The sequence below is a fragment of the Halichoerus grypus genome, chromosome 5, assembly GCF_964656455.1.
Source record: "Halichoerus grypus chromosome 5, mHalGry1.hap1.1, whole genome shotgun sequence".
In the NCBI taxonomy this organism is placed as follows: Eukaryota; Metazoa; Chordata; class Mammalia; order Carnivora; family Phocidae; genus Halichoerus; species Halichoerus grypus.
The window spans coordinates 151,068,702-151,091,889 of NC_135716.1; the positions used below are offsets into that span (position 1 = coordinate 151,068,702).

A 23,188-nucleotide genomic window follows, 5' to 3' on the forward strand; every position below is an offset into this window, starting at 1 on the left:
CTCTGGTATATTCCCTTGAGAAGAATGTAATCTGAAGCACATTAAGTATTAATTTGTAAGTGACTATAGCTTTTAATTTGTATTTTTTCTTTTAGTTGGCTATCTGGAATTATACATATCTATAGTCCTCAGGTATGGGCTTGCTGCTTACGATACATGTTCAGTTCTTCTATTCAAGAAAGGCAAGTGATATTTTGTATTTTATTTTGATCTTCTCCCTGTTCATGTTTTATTGGTCTTGTTTAAAATTCATGCAATGCCTTAAGCTTTTATAGTTTACAGACCAGAAGAATAAGCACACTAGGAAAAACAAATCTTATATTAACTAGGAATAAAACCAGATAAAAAAGGTGAAGTTGCAGTATACTTGGAAATGTGAAGGAATTCACTTGTCTAACCATAGTACTATAACACAGAAGATACACTTTTTAGGTGTGGTGGAAAAAACCTGGAGATCATCTACTGTAGCATCCTATTTTATAAATAAAGGGATTAATTTTCAGTGAAGTGATTGAAAATGAGTTTGAATTTGTTGCCTTATGTGTGTTTTATTAAGTTACACAGTGCTAATACCTGTACTGTAAGGAATATTTGAGATGAGATATTTAATTTTCTTTCTGGAACTGAAGCACAAGCATTGGAACTAGCAAAGAAACTTTATAACCTCAACTCATTTAATTTTGTTATTTTGTATGTTATTTTGTACCACCATTTGCCTCTTAGCTTTTTCATCTATTAAAATTTCCAGGTCTGTTTGTGTCAACCTTGGGTAGCTATAATACACTTTTTTTTTTTTTAAAGATTTTATTTATTTATTTGACACAGAAAGAGCGCATGCACACCAGCTGGGGGAGAGGCAGACAGAGGGAGAGGGAGAAGCAGACTCCCTGCTGAGCAGGGAGCCTGATGCGGGGCTCAATCCTAGGACTGTGGGATCATGACCTAAGCCAAAGGCAGACGCCCAACTGACTGAGCCACCCAGGTGCCCCTGTTATACACTTTTTAAAAAAACTTTGTTGAAAGGGCAGTACAAGTCCATGGCAATAAATCAAACATATGTAAAGATACACAATAAAAGAATAAGTTTATCTTTTATCCCATATCCCCAGACCCTATCCCCAGAGACAATCACTATTTTTTTTTTTTTAAGATTTTATTTATTCATTTGAGACACAGAGATACAGAGAGAGAAAGAGAGAGAGAAAGCATGAGCAGGGAGAGAGGCAGAGGGAGAGGAAGAAGCAGGCTCCTCGCTGAGCCAGGAGCCCGATGTGGGGCTCGATCCCAGGACCCTGGGATCATGACCTGAGCTGAAGACAGACACTTAACCATCTGAGCCACCCAGGCGCCCCGAGACAATCACTATTAAATGTTAAATAGGATCTTGTGCTTCTTTCCTAAAATACCACTGCATAGACATCCTCTACATCCTGTGTATCATCCTCTCCTATCACAAATAGGAGCATACTGTTCTTTTCTGCATGTTGCTTTTTTTCTCTGTATCATTTTACCTTAGAGGTCATTACATCTTGGCACATACAAATTTAGTCACATATTTGACAGTTGAATAGAAGGACGCCTGGGTGGCTCAGTTGGTTAAGCATCTGCCTTGGGCTCAGGTCATGATCCCAGGGTCCTGGGGATCGAGTCCTGCATAGAGCTCCCTTCTCAGCGGAGAGCCTGCTTCTCCCTCTACCTGCCACTCCCCCAGCTTGTGCTTTCTTTCTCTGTCTCTCTGACAAATAAATAAATAAAATCTTAAAAAAAAAAAAAAGAAAAAGAAAAGAATATGTATTATATTTTAAAAACTAGTCCTTTTGCCTTTACAGACAGTTTTGTGTATGCATCTTTGTATACACACACATATGTACATATACTAGTATATTTGTAGAATAAATTCCTAAAAGTGGCTTTTCTAGGTCAAAGAGTATGTAATTAAACACTTTTTTCTTTTGTAATTTTAAATTTTGGTAGATATTGCCCTTCAAAGACTGCCAGTTTATAATCATTCCAACATTGTTTGAGAATGCCTATTTCCTCCATCCCCTCACTAACACTGTGGAACAAAATATTTATTGAGCACCTACTGTGTACCAAGCACTGTGCATGATATTGAGGATAAGTAGTAAACAAAGACCCTGCAGAGATAGGCAGTAAACAGAATAAGTAAAATAAGTAGTATTTTATAAGGTGATGAGTGCTGTGGAGAAAAATAAGCAGGGGAGGTAGATATTGTATGTCTGAATGGTAGTGATAGGTAAAGAGATGAAATTTTATATTTTTTTAAGATTTTTATTTATTTTTATTTTTTAAGACTTTATTTATTTATTTGACAGAGAGAGACACAGAGAGAGAGGGAACACAAGCAGGAGGAGTGGGAGAGGGAGAAACAGGCTTCCCACCAAGCAGGGAGCCCGATGCAGGCCCACCGAGTAGGGAGCCTGATGCGGGGCTCGATCCCAGGATGCTGGGATCATGACCTGAGCCAAAGGCAGATGCTTAACGACTGAGCCACCCAGGCGCCCCTTTTTAAAGATTTTTTAAAAATTTTAAAGTAATCTCTACACCCAATGTGGGGCTAAAACTCACAACCCCGAGATCAAGAGTTGCATGCTCTACTGAAAAGAGTTGAAATTTTATTTTTATTTATTTATTTATTTATTTTTATTTTTATTTTTTTTAAAGATTTTATTTATTTATTCATAAGAGACAGAGACAGAGAGAGAGGCAGAGGGAGAAGCAGGCTTCCTGCTGAGCAGGGAGCCCGATGCGGGACTCGATCCCAGGACCCTGGGATCATGACCTGAGCTGAAGGCAGACGCTGAACCATCTGAGCCACCCAGGCGCCCAAGAGTTGAAATTTTAAATAGGGTGGTCAGGGAGGCAAAGTCTTGAGGTGGGAAAGTAAGCCATGTGGCCGCCTGGGGCAGCGTGCCAGACAGAGGATACATTAAGTGCAAAGACTGTGGTTGAAAGATCACTTTGCATCTTCAAGAGACAGAAAGGAGGCCAGTATGCCTGAGAGGAAGGAGGAAAGGGGAAAGTAGCAAACTTCAGAGAGGTAACTTTTGATCTTTACAAATCTGATGGATGAAAAATGGTCTTTTGTGATGTTTTATAACCTCTTCTGGGATCTTCGCATTCATGTCTCTGGCCATTCTATTGGATTATGCATCTTTTTCACATTGCTTTTGTAAGAGCCCTATTTCTCTTTCTCACTCACTCCCTCTATATATATAATATGTAAAACACAGAAATGTACATTTATAAAAATGTGTGTGTGTGTGTGTATGGCAAAGGTTATATAAATATAAAAATGTGTGTGTATGTGTATATGGCAAAGATTTTTTTCCCCCAGATTGCCATTTCATTTAACTTTGGTTAATGATATTTTTCCCAGGCTTAACTTTTAAGTCTAATTTGTCAATCTTCTTTTTTTTTTTTTTTTTTAAGATTTTATTTATTTATTTGACAGAGAGAAACACAGCAAGAGAGGGAACACAAGCAGGGGGAGTGGGAGAGGGAGAAGCAGGCTCCCCGCTGAGCAGAGAGCCTGATGTGGGGCTCGATCCCAGGACCCTGGGATCATGACCTGAGCCGAAGGCAGACGCTTAACGACTGAGCCACCCAGGCGCCCCTCAATCTTCTTTTTCAATCTTAGAAAGGAATTGCCCACTCTAGGAGTATTTATTGAAATAAAAAATCTCTTGTGTTTCCTTCAGGTGCTTTTTGCAGTTCTACTTTTTACATTTTGTTTCAACTTTTCAATCTAATTAGTTTTATTTGCAATAAAACAAATACTCATTTTAGTATATTAGTACAACTAAGTTTTATTATCAGTGACTGGTCTTTTAACTACTTATTGACAGTAAATGCTAGGTAAAATTAGTTTTGAAGCTCTCTCTGTTAGTCTGTGTTTAGTCTGAAGCATTAGGCAATTTCTTTCATACCTGAACTCTTTAATTACAGCCCTATGAACCAGAGAGAATTAGCACTGCTTAGCATAGCTTAGGTTGATACTTTACAACATTCTGAACAGTGGTCTTGTCTGACCCAAGAGAGAAGAATTGAGCAGAATAGACATTCTGCCTCCACAGGACTCACTGCTTTGTTTTATTAATGTTGTAAGGTAGCCCCAAATTATTTTTCGTTCAGTGTTTTACAAAGGAGAGACAACTACTAAAAATATTTTTATTTATTTAAAGATTTTACTTGTTTATTAGAGAGAGAGTATGTGCATGTGCATGTGTTGCGGGAGGAGCAGAGGGAGAGGGAGAAAAGAGAGCCTCAAGAAGGCTCTGTGCTGGGCCCTGAGCCCAAAACAGGGCTCCATCTCACAACCCCAAGATCACGACCTGAACCAAAATCAAGAGTTGGATGCTCAACCGACTGAGCCCCCCAGGTGCTCCTTTATTTAAAAAAAAATTTGTTTTTCTTAAAGTATTTTTATTTTTTATTTATTTTTTATTTTTTTTGTCCATTTTTTAAAAAATTTTTTTATTGTTATGTTAATCCCCATACATTACATCATTAGTTTTAGATATAGTGTTCCATGATTCATTGTTTGTGCATAACACCCAGTGCTCCATGCAGAACGTGCCCTCCTCAATACCCATCACCAGGCTAACCCATCCTCCCAACCCCCTCCCCTCTAGAACCCTCAGTTTGTTTTTCAGAGTCCATTGTCTCTCATGGTTCTTCTCTTAAAGTATTTTTAAATACAGGTTCCCTGTCAACCCCCCCCCACCCCATCTGAAAGAGCAGAGCGCTCCTATGAAACCTTTCAGAAGCTGAAATGACATAAAGCACAGAAGCAACTACCATTAATTTATATGGAAAATTTTTTGAGTGTTCCCAAACTGAGAAAATGACCTCTCTTAGGCTTTTCTGATACCTTAGAACATGTCTTGCTAATGGATGCACAAAATAAATTGAGATAAAACACAATACTCACAGACACAGTTCAAAGCTATGGCTGCTTGATGCTGAGATGCTGAGTGTAGTTCCCGAGGAAGGAGCCTGGCAGGGCTACTCTCGCTTTTGGTGCATGCTACCTCGATAATGGCTCATGCAACACAAATGCTGAACATTATTTTCAATTTTGCCTTTTTTTGTAAAAGCAAAAATCTTCTTTGGATTTCTTTCAGTTAGTGAAAACAGGTTCTAACATAGATCTTCTGTAAAAGTGAAGTGGCCTAATGTGAACTTTTGAAAAGGGGATATCTGTTGTTGGTTTTAGTATGTGTTTTAAGGATTCTTGATGACTTTATAAATATTTGTGGAGCCACTCACTGAATAATAAAATGAATGTTTTTATCCATGCTTATGATACTGAAATATTGTAAATAATTAAATTACCCACTTTTAGAAGTCTGGGTGAATAATGGCACATCTGTAAATTGTAATACTGGGTAGTCACTAAAAAAGAATAAAGAGGTCTGAGGTATAATATAGAATAGTGACATGGGAAGAAATCCAAGACAGTCAAATAAAAAATAGCAATTACTAATACAGTTGACCTTTGAACAATGCAGATGGTGAGGTGCTCAGTCAGAAATATAGGGGCGCCTGGCTGGCTCAGTCGGGAGAGCATGTGACTCTTGATCTCTGGGTCATAAGTTCAAGCCCCACGTTGGGCGTAGCATTTACTTAAAAAAACCATGAGAGGGATGCCTGGGTGGCTCAGTCGTTAAGCGTCTGCCTTCAGCTCAGGTCATGATCCCAGTGTCCTGGGATCGAGCCCCGCATCGGGCTCCCTGCTCCGTGGGAAGCCTGCTTCTCCCTCTCCCACTCCCCCTGCTTGTGTTCCCTCTCTCGCTGTGTCTCTCTCTGTCAAATAAATTAAAAAAAAACAAAACAAAACATGAGAGACTATGGACTCTGAGAAACAAACTGAGGGTTTTTGAGGGGAGGGGGTGGGGGGATGGGTTAGCCTGGTGATGGGTATTAAGGAGGGCATGTATTGCATGGAGCACTGGGTGTTATACGCAAACATTGAATCATGGAACACTACATCAAAAACTAGTGATATACTGTATGGTGACTAACGTAACATAATAAAATAAAATTAAAACAAAAACAAAAAAAACCTACTGCATATAACTTGATTCCCCAAAAACTTACACTAATAGTGTACTGTTGACCAGAAACCTTATAGATAACCTGGTTAGTTAACACGTATTTTGTATGTTATATGTATTATATACTTTAAATATTCTCACAGTATTACGAGTATTCTTCAATAAAGCAAGCTGGAGGAAAAAACGTTATTAAAATCATAAAGAAGAGGGGCGCCTGAGTGGCTCAGTCGTTAAGCGTCTGACTTTGGCTCAGGTCATGGTCCCAGGGTCCTGGGATGGAGCCCCGTATCAGGCTCCCTGCTTGGCGGGAGGTCTGCTTCTCCCTCTCCCCCTGATTATGTTCCCCCTCTAGCTGTCTCTCTCTCTGTTAAATTAAATAAAACCTTAAAAAAAAAAAACTAAAAAAAATTAAATAAAATCATAAAGAAGAATAAATATACTTATAGTACTGTGCTGTATTTATTGACAAAAATTCATGTGTAAGTGGACCTGCACACTTCAAACCCATGTTGTTCAAGGGTCAACTGTACTATGTATGGTATGGCCTCATTTTTGTTAGATTGTATAAAATGTTTTTGTATGCCGAGGAGAAAATTATGGAGTTACATATACTAAACCAGAGAGTGGGGTGGTTTTCATTTTGTTTTCTATATCCCTGGGTTTTTTTGTTTTTTTTTTAAGATTTTATTTATTTATTTGAGAGAGAGAGAGTGAGAGAGCATGAGAGGGGAGAGGCTCAGAGGGAGAAGCAGACTCCCCACTGAGCAGGGAGCCCGATGCGGGACTCGATCCTGGGACTCCAGGATCATGACCTGAGCCGAAGGCAGTCGCTTAACCAACTGAGCCACCCAGGCGCCCTATATATCCCTGTTTTGCTTGAAGTTTTTATAAGGAATATGTATTTCATAATAAAATGTATTTTAAAAATTAAAAATCAGTAACACTAAAAAGTAAGCACATTTGCTCCCTAGTTTTTTCTTTTTTTAAGACTTTATTTTTTTTTGAGAGAGAGAGAGACAGAGTGCATTGGGTGGGGGAGCAGAGGGAGGAGGAGAGGGACAAGCAACCCCCCACCAAGCACGGCGCTTGATGCAGGCAGGCCTGATCCCAGGACCCTGAGATCACGACCTGAGCCAAAGTCAGACGGTCCACCGACTGAGCCACCAGGCACCTGCTCCCCAAATTAGACTGCTTAGGTAGTTTATTAACTAGATTGAGAGATTTATGTAGAGTTGTTAGAATATACTCTTACTATCCTCAGTAAATTTTAATTAAATGGCATTTTTTGTTCAGGGTTTTTTCAGAAGCTGGAAATTTCATTATAGTTCTCTATTCTGTGACACATAAGGATCCTGAATTTTATGAATGCCTCCCCTGTGATGGCAGGTCATCTGACCTTCAGTTCCAACTGCTAACCAGCAAGGAAACATTACATCTTTTCAAAGTAAGTGATTTGATTACCCAACACATTAATGACTGTTTAGGGTTGCATGTTGGCAGTTTAAACCCAATGGTCTTTACCCCTTAAAGTAGTAACTCAAACTATTAGGTTTTGTTTTTAATTTTATTGAATATTAACTTTATTCATTTGTGGTTAATGTTGTTTTGTAAATTTTAGATCATGTCTCCAGAACAAATAAAACAGGATCAGAGCTTTTCTACAGAATAACTTACCCTAAAGCCTTTGAAGAATATTAAGAATTTATATGTTTATATCATTTTATGATATTGAGAGTTAATTTGTGAACTTAGCATTCTGTTTGCCCTGTTATTATTTATTTTAAGATTTTACTTATTTATTTATTTGACAGAGAGGCACAGCGAGAGAGGGAACACAAGCAGCGGGAGTGGGAGAGGGAGAAGCAGGCTTCCCGCTGAGCAGGGAGCCCGATGCCGGGGCTCGATGCGGGCCTGCGGGCTCGATCCCAGGACCCTGGGATCATGACCCTAGCCCAAGGCAGAGGCTTAACGACTGAGCCATCCAGGTGCCCCTTATCTTGTGTTTTGATGGAGATTTCCTTGATCACCAGGAGCTAAACAAACAAACAAACATACCTCCTAGAGGGTCTTTGCAGATGGACTTTGTGCTTAGCCAGACTAGAGCCAGACTAGCGCCCCTGCCCTGTTATTTTTTAAATGTGTAGATATAACAAATGATTTCTCACATTTGAAAGTCAGTGTTTATGTATAATCTTAGGAATCAGAATAGATTATTGCTGTATCTCATAAAACACATAAAAATACATAGGTGATGGTCACAGAAAAAGTAAATATTTGAAACCCTAAGTGTCATTATGTAAAAACATTCAGAGACTACTTTTCAGTAACATGATTGATTGTCCTATGTCTCAGACTAATGATAAAAAATTCTCAAGGTGCCTGGATGGCTCATTTGAAAGAGTATGAGATTCTTGATCTCGGGGTTGTGAGCTCAAGTCCCATGTTGGTTGTAGAGCTTACTTAAAGAAATAAAACTTTAAAAAGAAATTCTGTATTTTAATTATAAATATAATTATCTTAATTGAGGTCTAATAATTTATTTCCATTTTAGAGACATATATCACTTATTCTTTAGATCACATCCTCAGTTCACAGTTATTATTTTCACTGAATCCCTGGTTATTGAGTGAGTTATATAATACAGGTGATTAAGTTTTCACTTTCGTTTATGTGGCAGGGAAATGGACAGTTTAAAAAAGGTTACATAAAAATAGAACTAACATATATTTAAGCAATTCCACTTCTGGATATTTATCCAAAGGAAACGAAAACACAGACTTGAAAAGATATTTGTATCCCCATGTTGACTGCAGCACTGTTTACAATAGCCAAGACATGGAAGCAACCCAAGTATCCATTGATGGGTGAATGGATAAAGAAAGTGTGGTGTATGTATATATATATACACAGTGGAATGTTATTCAGTTATAAAAAAGAAGAAATCCTGTCATTTGTGACAGCATGGATGGACCTTGAGGGCCTTATGCTAAGCAAAAGAAGTCAGAGAAGGCCAAATACCATCTGATTTTACTTATGGGTGAAATCTAAAAAAAAAACAATCAAACTGAACTCATAGATACAGAAAATAGATTGATGGATACAGAAAACAGATTGGGGTATTGGGGGTGGGCAGGATGGGTGAAGGGAGTCAAAAGGTACAAACTGTCAGTTATAAAATAAATAAGACATGAGGATGTAATGTATAGCATGGTGACTATAATTAATAATATCTTTGAGAGTTGCTAAGACAGTAGATCTTAAAAGTTCTCAACACGAGGAAAAATAATTATAACTGTATGGTGATGGATGTTAACTAGACTTATTGTGGTGAGCATTTTGCAGTATATACAAATATTGAATCATGCTGCATACCTGAAACTAATATAATGTTATATCTCAATTTTAAAAATGATTTTTTTAAAAAGGTTACAGTAATAGAAATGTCTCCCTTCTCCCAGTGTTTCAGAGCCACTTTTCATCTAAATAGAATTCTCTTGTGTTTTTATTTAAGTCAGCTCTCAAAGTACAACCTACTTTATTTCAGAATGTTGAACCTTCTGACAAGAATTCAATCCATTTTGAACTGACTGCTGAAAGCCAAAATGCAGAAACAGAGTTTTTCAACAAGGTTTCCAAGAATCTTTCAATTAAAAGGTAAAAGATATTTTTGTTATCATGTATACTTTTTAAATTATATTCACTAGTTTTTGATGAGTAATAAAGTAACTCCCCAATCTGATGAAACTGATTATATATCTTAGCTACCATAAGATGTCCTTGCTTTAAATGCGTTACTTCATACTCAGATGTTGGATGATATATATATATATTTTTTAAGAACTTATTTGTCAGAGAGAGAGAGAGTGCACAAGCAGGGGGAGCAGCAGGCAAAGGGAGAAGCAGACTCCCCGCTGAGCAGGGAGCCTGATATGGGACTCTATCCCAGGACCCTGGAATCATGCCCTGAGCTGAAGGCAGACTCTTAACTGACTGAGCCACCCAGGCGTCCCGTTGGATGATAATTTTAATGAAGTGACAACTTTAATACGGTTGTCATTTGAGTTGCTTTATTACATAGGGGGGAAAAGTGTCAAGAAATTATCTTGTTTAGGAAGAAGCATCTTGTTTTTGTTTAGTTTGCCTTCAATTTGTTCTTCTCATCCTTGTAGTTTTAAACCTGGGCCTATCAGAGAAACTATTGTAAAATATAACTTCTCTACCTAAAAAAGAAAATGCACTTGGGGAATATTAATTGAATAGTGGCTGTGGCTTTTTGGGTCTGTATTACCTTTTTTGGTAAAAAAGGTATTCCTTTATAGTAGGGTTCTCCAGAGAAACAGAAACAGCAAGATGGAGAGGGAGAGAAAGATTTGTTTTATGGAATTGGTTCATGCAATTGTGGAGGCTGAGAAGAGTTGCAGTTAGAGTCCAAAGGTGATTTGTAAGCAGAATTCCCTCTTCTTGGAGGTGGTAATGCTTTGTTCTATTAAGGCCTTCAGCTGATTGGATCAGGCCCATCTACATTGTGGAGGATAATTTGCTTTACTCAGAGTCTACTGATTTTGATGTTAATCTCATCTAAAAATACCTTCACGGAGAGGCGCCTGGGTGGCTCAGTCAGTTAAGCGTCTGACTCTTGATTTTGGCTCAGGTCCTGGTCTCAGGATTGTGAGATTGAGCGCAGCATCAGGCTCCACACTGGGCATGGAGCCTGCTTAAGATTCTGTCTCTCACTCTGCCCCATTCCCCATCCTCTCCCCCCAACCCCCAAAAAATATCTTAACAGAAACATCTAGAATAATGATTGACCAAATATCTGGTTACCATGGCCTAGCCAAGTTGACACATAAAATTAGCCCTTCAGATCCCTATTCCAGCTTTCTCATTTATTCTACTATATGCCAGATAGTATGCTAAAAGCTGGGGATATGATGGTATTAAAAACAGTTGCAGACATGATTTCTTCCCTCATGGAATTTATAGTCCAGTGATGAAGTGTTGAATGTTCTCCATATTACTGGGGAGGTCCACTAATTTAAGTTAGTAATTTGCCAAATATTTAATAACCTCATTTAAAAGTTACTTTGGGGTGCTGGTTTATTCTTTGATGCTGTAGGTCTGAAACTATTGTTTTTATAGTAAACTCTGCACCCAACGTGGGGCTCAAATTCAGGACTCTGAGATCAAGAGTTGTATGCTCTACTGACTGAGCCAGCCAGGTGCCCCTAAAATTATTTTTATTTTAACTTGCTCTAGCAGTTAATTTGTCATTTTCTCAACTTTTTTTTTTTTTAAGATTTTATTTATTTATTTGACAGAGAGAGACACACAGAGAGAGGAAACACAAGCAGGGGGAGTGGGAGAGGGAGAAGCAGGCTTCCCGCGGAGCAGGGAGCCCAATGCGGGGCTCGATCCCAGGACGCTGGGATCATGACCTGAGCCGAAGGCAGACGCTTAATGACTGAGCCACCCAGGCACCCCCTCAACTTTTTGTCTATAACCTTAACCTGTCTATGGGCCCCTTTAATACTGTCTGTTTAGTATGTTGCATGAGAAACAGGAGGTATAAGGTTCATTGTAGATTATTGCAATTATTGAGAAAATGGCTTGACTTTTTTATAGCATTCATTCATCTGTCCTTAACACTTGATTCTATAGGTGGAAATTAACTATGATACAATTTTAAAATAAATGTCAACTATACCAACTGTTTATAGTCTAGGGCACAACATAATAGTTGAGAGCTCAGTTTATGGTATAAGACATCTGCATTCAAGTCCTGGTTCTAAACGTCATTATTCCATCTGTAAAATGGGAATTATGACTGAATCTGTATTAGTTTCTTGTTGTTGCTCTGACAAATTACCACAAACTTGTTGACTTAGAAACAATACAAATATATCGTCTTCCAGTTTTGGACATCAGAAGTCTGAAATGGTCTTTGAGGCTAAAATCAAAGTGATGATAGGGCTGCATTCCTTCTGGAAGCTTTAGTGTGGAATCCATTTTATTCCCTTTTCCAGCCTGAGCCACCCAGGCGCCCCTTGCCTACATCTTATAAAGGCCCTTGTGATTACGTTGAGCCTACCTGGATAATCTAGGATAATCTCCACATCTCAAGATCCTTAACTTAATCACATCTGCACACTCCCTTTTACCAAATGCAGTAAACATAGTCACAGGTTCTGAGGATTAGAAAGATACTAGAGGTATACTGTCTCCATCTTTGGAAATTTTAAGTTATCCTTGATATAGGTTAGATCACTGGAAAACTATATTCTTACAGCTTTTCAGGAACACCTTCACTGTTTTTTTAAGTCTTTATTCAAGATTTTATTGAATATTTATGGAAGAAAAAGCCATATTAAGGAGACACTTATAACTTCTTTTTTCTTTTTTAAATTTTATTTATTTTTGATTGAGAGAGAGTGTGTACAAGCAGGGGAAGCAGCAGGTGGAGGGAGAGGGAGAAGCAGGCTCCCCGCTGAACCGAGAGCCTGATGTGGGGCTTGATCCGAGGACCCTGGGATCATGATTCAAGCCGAAGGCAGATGCCCAACCATCTGAGCCACCCAGGCACCCCAATTTCTTTAATATTATTTTTGAAAACTTTGCCAATTTTCAACTCTGATCAAAGATTTAGTAACAGTCACTTTTATTTTAGTAAAATGTTTGTCTCACTTAAAGAACTGATGTTATAATTATACAACATAAAGTTTTTTTCTTTTTGCTTTGGCCACTACAAAAGCTCAGAAATGAATTCTATTGCTCAATGTCAGAAATTTTATGTGTGTTTATATATGTTTGTGTTATCATAAGTAAGCATGTAGCAAATATTAATTCCTGGGCCTCCTGTGTGGCTCAGTTGGTTAAGCGTCTGCCTTTGGCTCAGGTCATGATCCTGGGGTCCTGGGATCAGGTCCCACATTGGGCTCCCTGCTCATTGGGGAGTCTGCTTCTCCCTCACCCTCTGCTTCTCCCCCTGCTTATGCGCTCTTCCTCTCTCTCTGTCTCTCAAATAAATAAATAAAATTTTTTTAAAAAAAAATTCTTTGCCACAAACTTGGGTTCAAAAAATGGAACTTTTTTCCTTTTTAAAAGTAATTGAACTTAATTTCTAATTTGACTGCCCAGTTGTTATAGAAACCAAATTTCAGTCAATTCAAGATCTGTTTATCTTCTTTTCTGTGAAGTTATATGCAGTTTGGAGGAATTAATGCTGTGCTAGTAGTAGCGATGTGGGATGACATGATTATGATCCAGCCAAGCTGCTATCTGCTCAGGTGTTTTCATTTGCATCTGGTCTTTGGCAGTAGATTTGTGTGGGCCTCTGCTCTGACCTCCTTACTCTAGTCAGGTCACTGGTTCTCTGTCATGTCCATGCTGCACTGAGGCACAGGGGGTATCATAATATTTTCCATGTCACTCTTGGGTGCTGGGGCTGAGTGCAGACTCTGATGCTTAAACACACCATGCAGACGTTCTGATTGTTTCCTTGCAGCACCGTGGCTCAGAAGGAACTCTGTGAGTGTTTGCTCCTCAGACCCATCAGGGTTTAGGATAAAGGTCTCTCAGACCTTCCAAATCTACCTGGGGGTTTCTTTTGTGCTCCCTGCCAGGGAGACAGGATGTCGGACCCTTTCTTAGGGATTCCGTCAGTGTCTACACTCTTTTAGCTTCCTTCTGGCTTTTCTTTTCTCTTCCCTGAACTCATCCTATTGAGACTTTATCTAGGATGCAAAAAAACCTGATACATACAGTCTTCCAAATTTTAGTCTTAACCTCTCAGCTTTTGAAACTCCGTACCAGCACTCAAAATTTTTCTCTGTTCTATTGGGGCAGGCCCCTGTGACACAATGACTACAACTGATTCAGTAGGAGGAGGTACCTCAGTTAATGTCTCAGTTTCCCACCACAGATATAAGTGTATCAGAAAATGTAGTAGTTCCTTATCAAGTTCCCTTTTTAACACGGTGAGTGTATAATGCAGTGAGTGTACAGCTTTATCACCAGTTTGTAATTTTTTTATGGCAAGTACTATGCCTTATTTATAACTACGTTCTTCAAAGTGGTTAATCAGAAGATGCTCAGTAACTGTTGATATTTTGTGACTTTAAAAATAACTGGGTCAGGGCGCCTGGGTGGCTCAGTCATTAAGCGTCTGCCTTCGGCTCAGGTCATGATCCCAGAGTCCTGGGATCGAGCTCCGCATCGGGCTCCCTGCTCTGCGGGAAGCCTGCTTCTCCCTCTCCCACATCTCCTGCTTGTGTTCCTTCTCTCACTGTGTCTCTCTCTGTCAAATAAATAAATAAAATCTTTTTTTTTTTTTTTTTAAGATTTTATTTTATTTATTTGACAGAGAGAGAGGGAGACAGCTAGAGAGGGAACACAAGCAGGGGGAGTGGGAGAGGGAGAAGCAGGCTCCCGGCCGAGCAGAGAGCCCGATGCGGGGCTCGATCCCAGGACCCTGGGATCATGACCTGAGCCGAAGGCAGACGCTCAACGACTGAGCCACCCAGGCGCCCCAATAAATAAAATCTTTAAAAAATAAATAAATAAATAAAAATAACTGGGTTAAACTTCCCATGATCAGGCAAAGGGAGGTAGTTTATTAAGCATGAATCTGACTGGACCAGCTTTTCTAGGCAGCTAACACTGGCCTGAAAAACAAAATAATGTGTGGTTGTCAGATACTAAATTAAATGATCCAGATACTGCTGGGGCTTATTAAAGGACTTATTCAGTTTCAAAAAGAAAGAACAAATAAACAAATAGATTACTGAAGTCTTTTCTTTACTCCCCTCTCTTCTTTAGGTCTTCCCAAAAGTTATCTCCAGGAAAAATGCCAATAAATGATCGTGACTCTGGTGTTGAAGATGAAGATTTTTCTCCAAGACCAATTCCTAGTCCTCATCCTGTGAGTCAGAAGGTATCACTAACATTGTAAAGAACCCACCTATGTGTTTAGAAACCTAAAATCTCTTCATGTTAAAGCATTCAATAATATTACCTGAAACTTATTTAAGTTTTATTCAAAGATATATCTAGGTATATATCTATATGGATATATCTGTATATACAGGTATAGATATTTTTCACAGGTACATGTAACTATTATGTGTTATATATATAATAATACGTATGCATATATGTGTACATGTTGTAATAAGTACATGTAATTATTGCTTCCAGAGAAAACTGAGGCACAGATTGGTTAAGTTGCCTGCCCAGTATTACACAACTAGTAAATAGTAAAGCTGGAATTCAGGATGTTTGGAATTCAGTAAAGCTAGTAATTCAGAAGGTTTGGTTTCAGAACTTGGTGTTTTTAACCCATATAGTCTCAACATTCTATACCATTGATTGTTATCACCAAATCTGAGAAAAATGATACTTGCTTTTGGAGATTGCTAATAACCCGTAATAATTTTTTGATTGCAGGCAACCTGTGGCTTATTGTGGAATTGTCATGCCTTAATTGGACCAATTAGTTGTTAGAAGAAAAAGGAATAGGAAAGATTTTTAAAAATTAATATCAAATCATAACCAAATTCACCATACGCATATTTAGTTTACATTTTCTCCTCTCTTCTAACTTTTAGTTGGTATTGGTAAAAAGAATAACAGTGGAATAATTTCACTTAGTAGAAAAATATTCTGAAATACTTATCGGAAGATCGTTGGTTACTTAAGATGCAGAAACATTATTTGCTACAAGATCTATTGAAGCATTCTGCCAGTGATACATTCCTTGCAGAGAGAGAGTAAAAAAGTCTATTATAAGACAGTTTCCCATATTGTGTTATGTGATTTAAGCAACATAATCAGTGTTCCAATAAAAGGAGTTCCATTGTTCAGTGAGTTTGTGAAAGCAAGGACCTTGTTTATTTTACTCACAATTGTATTCCTAGTGCTAGCACATAGAAGATGCCCAGAAAATATGTGTCAACTGTCTAAAGAATAAACACTTTTTAATAAGTAATTTGATATAATTTGGAAAATATTAGATTAGTTCAACATCCTAAAAAATACTTTTCCTCTTTCATTTCTTTCCCATTTATAGGTTTCTAAGATCCAACCATCAGTTCCTGAACTTTCCCTTGTGTTGGATGGCAATTTCATAGAATCAAATCCTCTGCCTAAGCCATTGGAAATGGTGAATAATGAAAATCCTTCTTTGTTGATTAAAAACTCTGAACACTTGGAGCCATTGCAACCCCAGCTTTACGATGACAAACACAGTCTAGAAGCTGAAGCTGGAGAGCTTTCCTTGAAAGGGCTACCAAGTCAATTAACTCAGAGCACTGTTCCTTTGAGACACAGCAAAGGAAGACAGCCATCTAGCTGTAAGAACAGGAACCTGCATATCAGGAACAGTGTTAAACCATCTTCTCTTAATAGGCCATCTTCTAATACAAATGTATACAAAGAAGAATATCCTGTAAGATCCTCCACATTTAATTCCAAGCAGTCTTCTCTTGCCTCACGGTCTCACCCACACAGTTTTGTTTTTTCATCCCATAATTCAGGAAGACCAATGGAACTTCAGATACCCACTCCACCACCACCGTCTTACTGTCCTACAAATGTTTGTAGTTGTTGTCAGCATCATGGCCACGTGCAGTATAGTTCAATAAATTCTTGGCAAGGAGTGAATACAGTAGGGTCTGTTCAAGACCTCCAGTCTGAAGCCCTTCACAAGCATTCATTATTTCACCCAGGTGGATGTCCAGCTCTGTACCCTAATGCATTCTGTTCTTCAAGTAGTCCTATAGCCTTGAGACCTCAGGGAAACACGGGTGGTTGCTCTCCCCACAGCATTGTAGAACCATCGCCTGTGGCAAGACTACCCTCACATGTGGACTCATGTAACCCACCACCTTGTGCAGTATGCATGCACACACCCAAGACTGAGTCAGATAATGGAATGATGGGACTATCTCCAGATGCATATAGATTCCTCACAGAGCAAGACAGACAGCTGAGACTGCTTCAGGCACAGGTTTGCGAGCTTTCTTAGTTCTTTTAATTCATGGTATTAATACGGTTTCTTAAAAATAACTGGCAATTCTTCAGTAATTACAGCTTATGGGGTAAAATTGTAGAATACCAAAACTAGAAAAAACCTTGGAAACGTTGTTTTACAGATTAGTAAAAAGGATTAGAGAGAGAAAATAATTTACCCAATGACACATTGCTAATTAGGAGTAGAACGGGGACTAGAAAGTAAGCCTTCTCTTCTTTGCCTTGTGCATATCCTAATCCACAGTATAACTACATTTTTCTTTCATTTGTTACCTCTAACAAGAAGTCTGTGTAGTTTAGTAAACCTTGGTATACAACTAAATGTAAAACCTGCATAATGGATTCTGATGCAGCTCTAATTTGTCAACCCTGTAGTATGTTTAGTACTTTTAGCCAGTGTACCTTTAGAGAATAGATCTAGAACCTCTTCTGTGTATCTATATTAGATATGTTTCACTCATTTTATTATGAAATGCTTCCTTTCTTCAGGCCTTTGTGGCAGTTTTTAGTCTTTTAGTTATATCATTACACCATTCAATCTTGTACATTTTTTTTTTCCTTTTCTTACTGGTCCCCGTCTTCTACATACCACAAATCCCCTACCTCCGTCCTTCCCCCCCCCAGTATGAATGAAAACAAGCTGAAATGTATTCTTCCATATTTTGTTCATGATCCTATAGCTATGCAAATATATGTATAATGGACATTATATACATGTATAATTTTTTAAAAATCTTTATTTTGTAAAACTGGAGTCATAGTGTTTGCATTTTGGAAAAACAAAAAAAGACAATTTAAAACTTCTGCTTAGGAGCATCTGGGTGGCTTGGTCAGTTAAGCTGCATCTGCCTTTAGCTCAGGTCATAATCCCAGGGTCCCGAGTTCAAGCCCCATGATGGACTCCCCATTCAGCAGGGAATCGGCTTCTCCCTCTCCTTCTCCCGTCACTTGTGCGCTCGTGCTCTCTCCCAAATAAGTAAAATCTTTAAAAAAAAATTTTTAACAGACAACTTCTGCTTAAAAATGCTGTAGATAGGACACCTGAGAAAAATGTAGCTACACTGTTTTTTAGAACTCTTTGAAATTGTAAAATATAAGTTTGATTTTTACAAACCCTTACAAATATTTGGCACACATTTTAATGTAGCTAAAGATTTCACATTGAAAAGAAATAGTTCTCATTTATTGTTTTGTTTTTTAAAAAAGACAGACTAAAAAGATCTTTTAAATAGAAATCTTAGTTACTTGGGATTAAAATGTAAATATAGACTAATGAGTACATTATCTGAATCATACTTGGAGAATATAAAAAATGATGTAGAAAATGCTTTAATGATAAATACACATACTATTTTGCTCATGCGAAAATTTTTTTTTTTTTTAAAGATTTTTTTTATTTATTTATTTGAGAGAGAGAGAATGAGAGAGCAAACACATGAGAGGGGGGAGGGTCAGAGGGAGAAGCAGACTCCCTGCCGAGCAGGGAGCCCGATGCGGGACTCGATCCCGGGACTCCAGGATCATGACCTGAGCCGAAGGCAGTCGCCCAACCAACTGAGCCACCCAGGCGCCCGCTCATGCGAAAATTTTTAACTTTATTTTAGGTACCACCTTATTTACATGTAAAAATATCTTAACACATTTTCTATTTCTAAGTATATATAGAACTATCTTATTCTGTATAGGATTTTGTTAAAATGATATACAACAAATTTTTTAATTAGTCTCCTATTCCACAGTTTGAAGTTTCTGCTATTGCAAACAGTGCAGCAGTCAACATCCTTGTACTTGGCATTTCCCTGCATGTGTGCGTATATCTCTGTAGCATAGATCCCTAGAAGCAGATTTGTGTAGTCGAAGAGAACACACATTTTAAATGTTCAAAGATAGCCAAACTTGTTCCTGTCCTAATGGAGACTTGTTCCAAGTCTCATTTTGGTGTAGTTGTGAAGGGATTGGGCTCTGGCACCAGCCTCCTAGGGTTCTTAGTCTACAGTTTCATTGTAACATAAATTAATGCAATCTTGGGCAAATTACTTCACCTCTCAGACTTCTGTTTTCTCATTCACAAAATAAGAATGTACATAAGTGTATGGAGTTCTAAGGATTGAATGAGTTACTAGGGAAAGGTGGCTTAGAATAGTGCCTGGCATATAGTTAGTGCTCAGTACATGTTAACTATTACTATTTTCATTATCATTATTATTTCAGTTAACGACATCACTTCTCATCCTGTTGCTCAGGCAAAAATTCTGGGTGTCAGAAACCCAGGTTTCACCTTGTAGATGTATCTTGAACTAAACTGTTCCTTAACCGTCTTTCCTGTGCCTCCCTAATTGAAACCATCTTCTTCTCTTATCCAACCATGCTACTTCCAGTACTGTCCCTATGTTTCCTGCAGTTGGAAACATGACAGCCATCTTCTTAACACTCAAGTCAGATCATAGGGCTTCTGCTTAACACTCTCAGTGGGTTTTCTTTGCAATTAGAAAATCCAAATTTCTGGGGCGCCTGGGTGGCTCAGTCGTTAAGCGTCTGCCTTCGGCTCAGGTCATGATCCCAGGGTCCTGGGATCGAGCCCCGCGTCGGGCTCCCTGCTCGGCGGGAAGCCTGCTTCTCCCTCTCCCACTCCCCCTGCTTGTGTTCCCTCTCTCGCTGTGTCTCTCTCTGTCAAATAAATAAATTAAAAAAAAAAAAAAAGTGGTTAGGGCCTATTCCAAGGCACATTCCTTTAAAAAAAAAAAAAAAGAAAATCCAAATTTCTTACACTGGCCCTTGAAACCTTGTCATTCGGCTCTGTGTGCCTCTTCTAGCTCTTCTCTTGCTACTGTCTTCCATATTCACTACACTTCAGTTGCAGGGTGTGCTTTTTGTTCTTCAAAAACATGAACTTGTTTGTTTCCACTTTAGGTTCTTGAGCTTGCCCTCTGCCCAAACCTTCTTTTTTTTTTTTTTTTTTTAAAGATTTTATTTATTTGGCAGAGAGAAACACATCGAGAGAGGGAACACAAGCAGGGGGAGTGGGAAAGGGAGAAGCAGGCTTCCCGCCAAACAGGAGCCAGGTGCGGGGCTCCATCCCAGGACCCTGGGATCATGACCTGAACCGAAGGCAGATGCTTAACGACTGAGCCACCCAGGTGCCCCTGCCCAAACCTTCTAATGGCTCACTCCTTCTCAGCAGTCAGGCCTTAATTACGAGTTTTTGGTTTTTGTATCTAGGGAGCTCTAGGGAGGCAACTTACAAGATTCATCACTGTATTTTTTTTAGCACCTTGAATAGTACTTCACTTATAATAATTACTTAATACATATTTTGTAACTTGAATGAGTGAGAATGGCCACCCAAAAAGGTTGTACCGATTTAATACTCCAAAGTTGTTTTTCCACATCTCCAACATGTGCATATCAAGCTATTAAAATTAGTATCAGTCTTATAAAAAGACACTTTTTAAATTTGCATTGTATTATATAATCAAGATTGATCATTTTATTATTTATTGGCCATTTATTTTTTCTTTGTGTAAAGTCTGTCATTTACTCATTTTAGGTCCTTTTCTAATTAATTTGTAAGAGCTCATTGTATATAAGGAAATTGTTTTTTTATCATGTATATGTGGTAAGCGTTTCTTACAGTTTGTCTTAAATGTTTTTTGTTTTAACCATTTGTTTTGTGCAGAATATTCCAATTTAGATATAATTAGATTTATCGGTCATTTTCTTTCTGGGTGTTAATTATGTTTAGAAAAGCCTTCTTCTTCAAGATTATAAAAAATTTATTTTTCACCTTCCCTCTTCCTTCAGGATTATATTTGTTGCTTTATTTTGATATATGAGATAAGAGGTTTTTCCTTTTTAATCCTCAGAGAACTGGCCTCATATATTTATTGAATAATATATCTTTTTGTTATTGACTTGGAAATATTTTTTTTATGCTGTAATGGAAGTATATGTTTGTATCTATTTCTGTACTATATTCTCCATTGACTTGTCTATCTGTTCTAGCACCAGTACCATTCAATTAATCACTATAGCTTTATTGAATGTTTCCTGTGTGATGTCTCTAAACCTTACTCTTCTCATCTGTAAATTGGGAGCAGTGATTGGTATTATATGTAGATTTGATGGTTAAATGAGTTTCTGTATATATGTGTGTGTCTATATGTATATGTGTATATATAAAGTGGTTAGTGTAGGTCCTGGCTATAGTAAACACTCAAAAAGTTACAATTACTTTGTTTCTTAATCCTTACAGCTACTTTAGTTTTAAGTGATATTGAGGCTCATAGTGGTTAAATAGCTCATCCTAAAAGTTAGCAGAGTAGCGTTTATTTTTTTTTTTAAAGATTATTTATTGATTTATTTATTTGAGAAAGAGAGCATGGGGGGGCGGGGATCATGACCTGAGCCAAAGGCAAATGCTTAACTGACTGAGCCACCCAGGCATCCCCACAATAGTATAATTTATAGGGAATTAGAAAATCACAGTGTTTAAAAAGGGAGGCTCTTCTACTCCTAAGTATATACCCAAGAGAAATGAAAAAAATATGCTCACATAAAAACTTGTACACAAATGTTCATAGCAACATTATCTCTAATAGCCAAAAGTAAAAACAGTCCAATATTCATGAACTGATGAATGGGTAAACACAATGTGACATATCCTACAACAACACAGATGAACTTTGAAAATGTTATGCTGAGTGAAAGAAGCAAGATACAGAGCCACATATTGTGTGGTTTCATTTATGTAAAGTGTCCAGAATAGGCAAATCTGTAGAGACAGAAAGTAGATTAGTGGTTGCCAGAGGGCTGGGTGTGGGCAATGGAGAGTGACCACTAGTGGTACAGGTTTTTTCAGGGGATTAATGAAAATGTTCTAGAATTAGATGGTGGTGATGGTTGCAAACTTTGTGGTGAATGTAATAAAAACCACTGACTTGTATACTTTAAAGGGATGAATTTTATGATATCTGAGTTACATTTCAGTTTCAAGAGGAGCAGGGGAAACTTTTGGTGTTTGAACCTCAGCTTTGCTACTTGTTAGTTACATGACCTGGGCAAGTAACTTTAATTTCTCAAGTTTTCTTATCTGTAAAGTGTGTTTAATAGTAGTAGATTCTTTATGGGGTGGATTGTAATAATCATGCATAAAAGCTCTTACTGTAGTGTCTTATAAAACAGGAAGCATTCAGTATGTGTTTGCTACTGTTATTAATAATTCCCAGTTTTAGCATGGCCAAACATGGGCTATTCTGATTAACCTTTATAAGAAGAACCTTGTGTAAAAATGTTCACTATTTGGTAAAGAGTTAGAATATAGCTCCTAATTTTGATTTGTAAGTGGAATAGGAATAAAACACTGATAAGAAGTGTTAACATTCAGGCTTTTTTACACAAGTGTCCATTTATGAATGCCAGTTTAAATACCTTTATGTTTTCACTTTTAAATTTACACTTAGCCATGGGGCACCTGACTGGCTCAGTCAATAGAACGTGCAACTCTTGATCTCAGGGTTCTAAGTTAGAGGCCCTTGTTGGGCATAGAGTTTACTTTAAAAAATAAATAAATAAATAAAATTTACACTTAGCCTACTTAAATACTTCTTAATAATGAAGGAAAGTGATTTCTGCATTGAATAAGTTTTATGGTATGATCTAACTGAATTGTGAGAAAATAGGGTTAAAAGTTATTTATAATTGCGGCACTTTGTAATTCATTTTTAAACTCCACTGCCAATTTGGTTGATTACTTCACTGCCAGTTTAAAATATGTTTTTAATTGATACAGATTCAGCGTTTATTGGAAGCACAGTCTCTGCAGCCCTGTTCCCCTAAGACAGCCTCTGCTGAAGACATGGTGCAAGCTGCAAGACAAATGGAGCTGGTTTCCATGGAAGCACAGTCTTCCCCTGGCTTGCACATGAGAAAAAGTGTAAGCATTGCTGTGAGCACAGGTAATTTCATTTTTTTTTTTTTAATTTGTAAGGAATTTTTTAAAAATGCTTTTCAAATCACTTAAAATTTTTACACTGAAATTGGTGCATGGTAAAACAGAACCAAAACCAAGGTGAAGAGAGTATCAC

The 23,188-nt window shown here is 37.9% G+C and overlaps 1 protein-coding gene across 1 annotated transcript in view; it reads left to right on the top strand.

Moving 5' to 3' along the window:
* STIL (STIL centriolar assembly protein) overlaps positions 1-23,188 on the top strand; it is a 75,257-nt gene that overhangs the window by 14,834 nt on the left and 37,235 nt on the right. The window contains exons 8-13 of the mRNA XM_036093470.2: positions 96-182; positions 7,374-7,524; positions 9,625-9,734; positions 14,895-15,009; positions 16,144-17,082; positions 22,894-23,059. Coding sequence (XP_035949363.1) covers positions 96-182; positions 7,374-7,524; positions 9,625-9,734; positions 14,895-15,009; positions 16,144-17,082; positions 22,894-23,059 — 1,568 coding nt within the window. The remainder of the gene's footprint in view (positions 1-95; positions 183-7,373; positions 7,525-9,624; positions 9,735-14,894; positions 15,010-16,143; positions 17,083-22,893; positions 23,060-23,188) is intronic.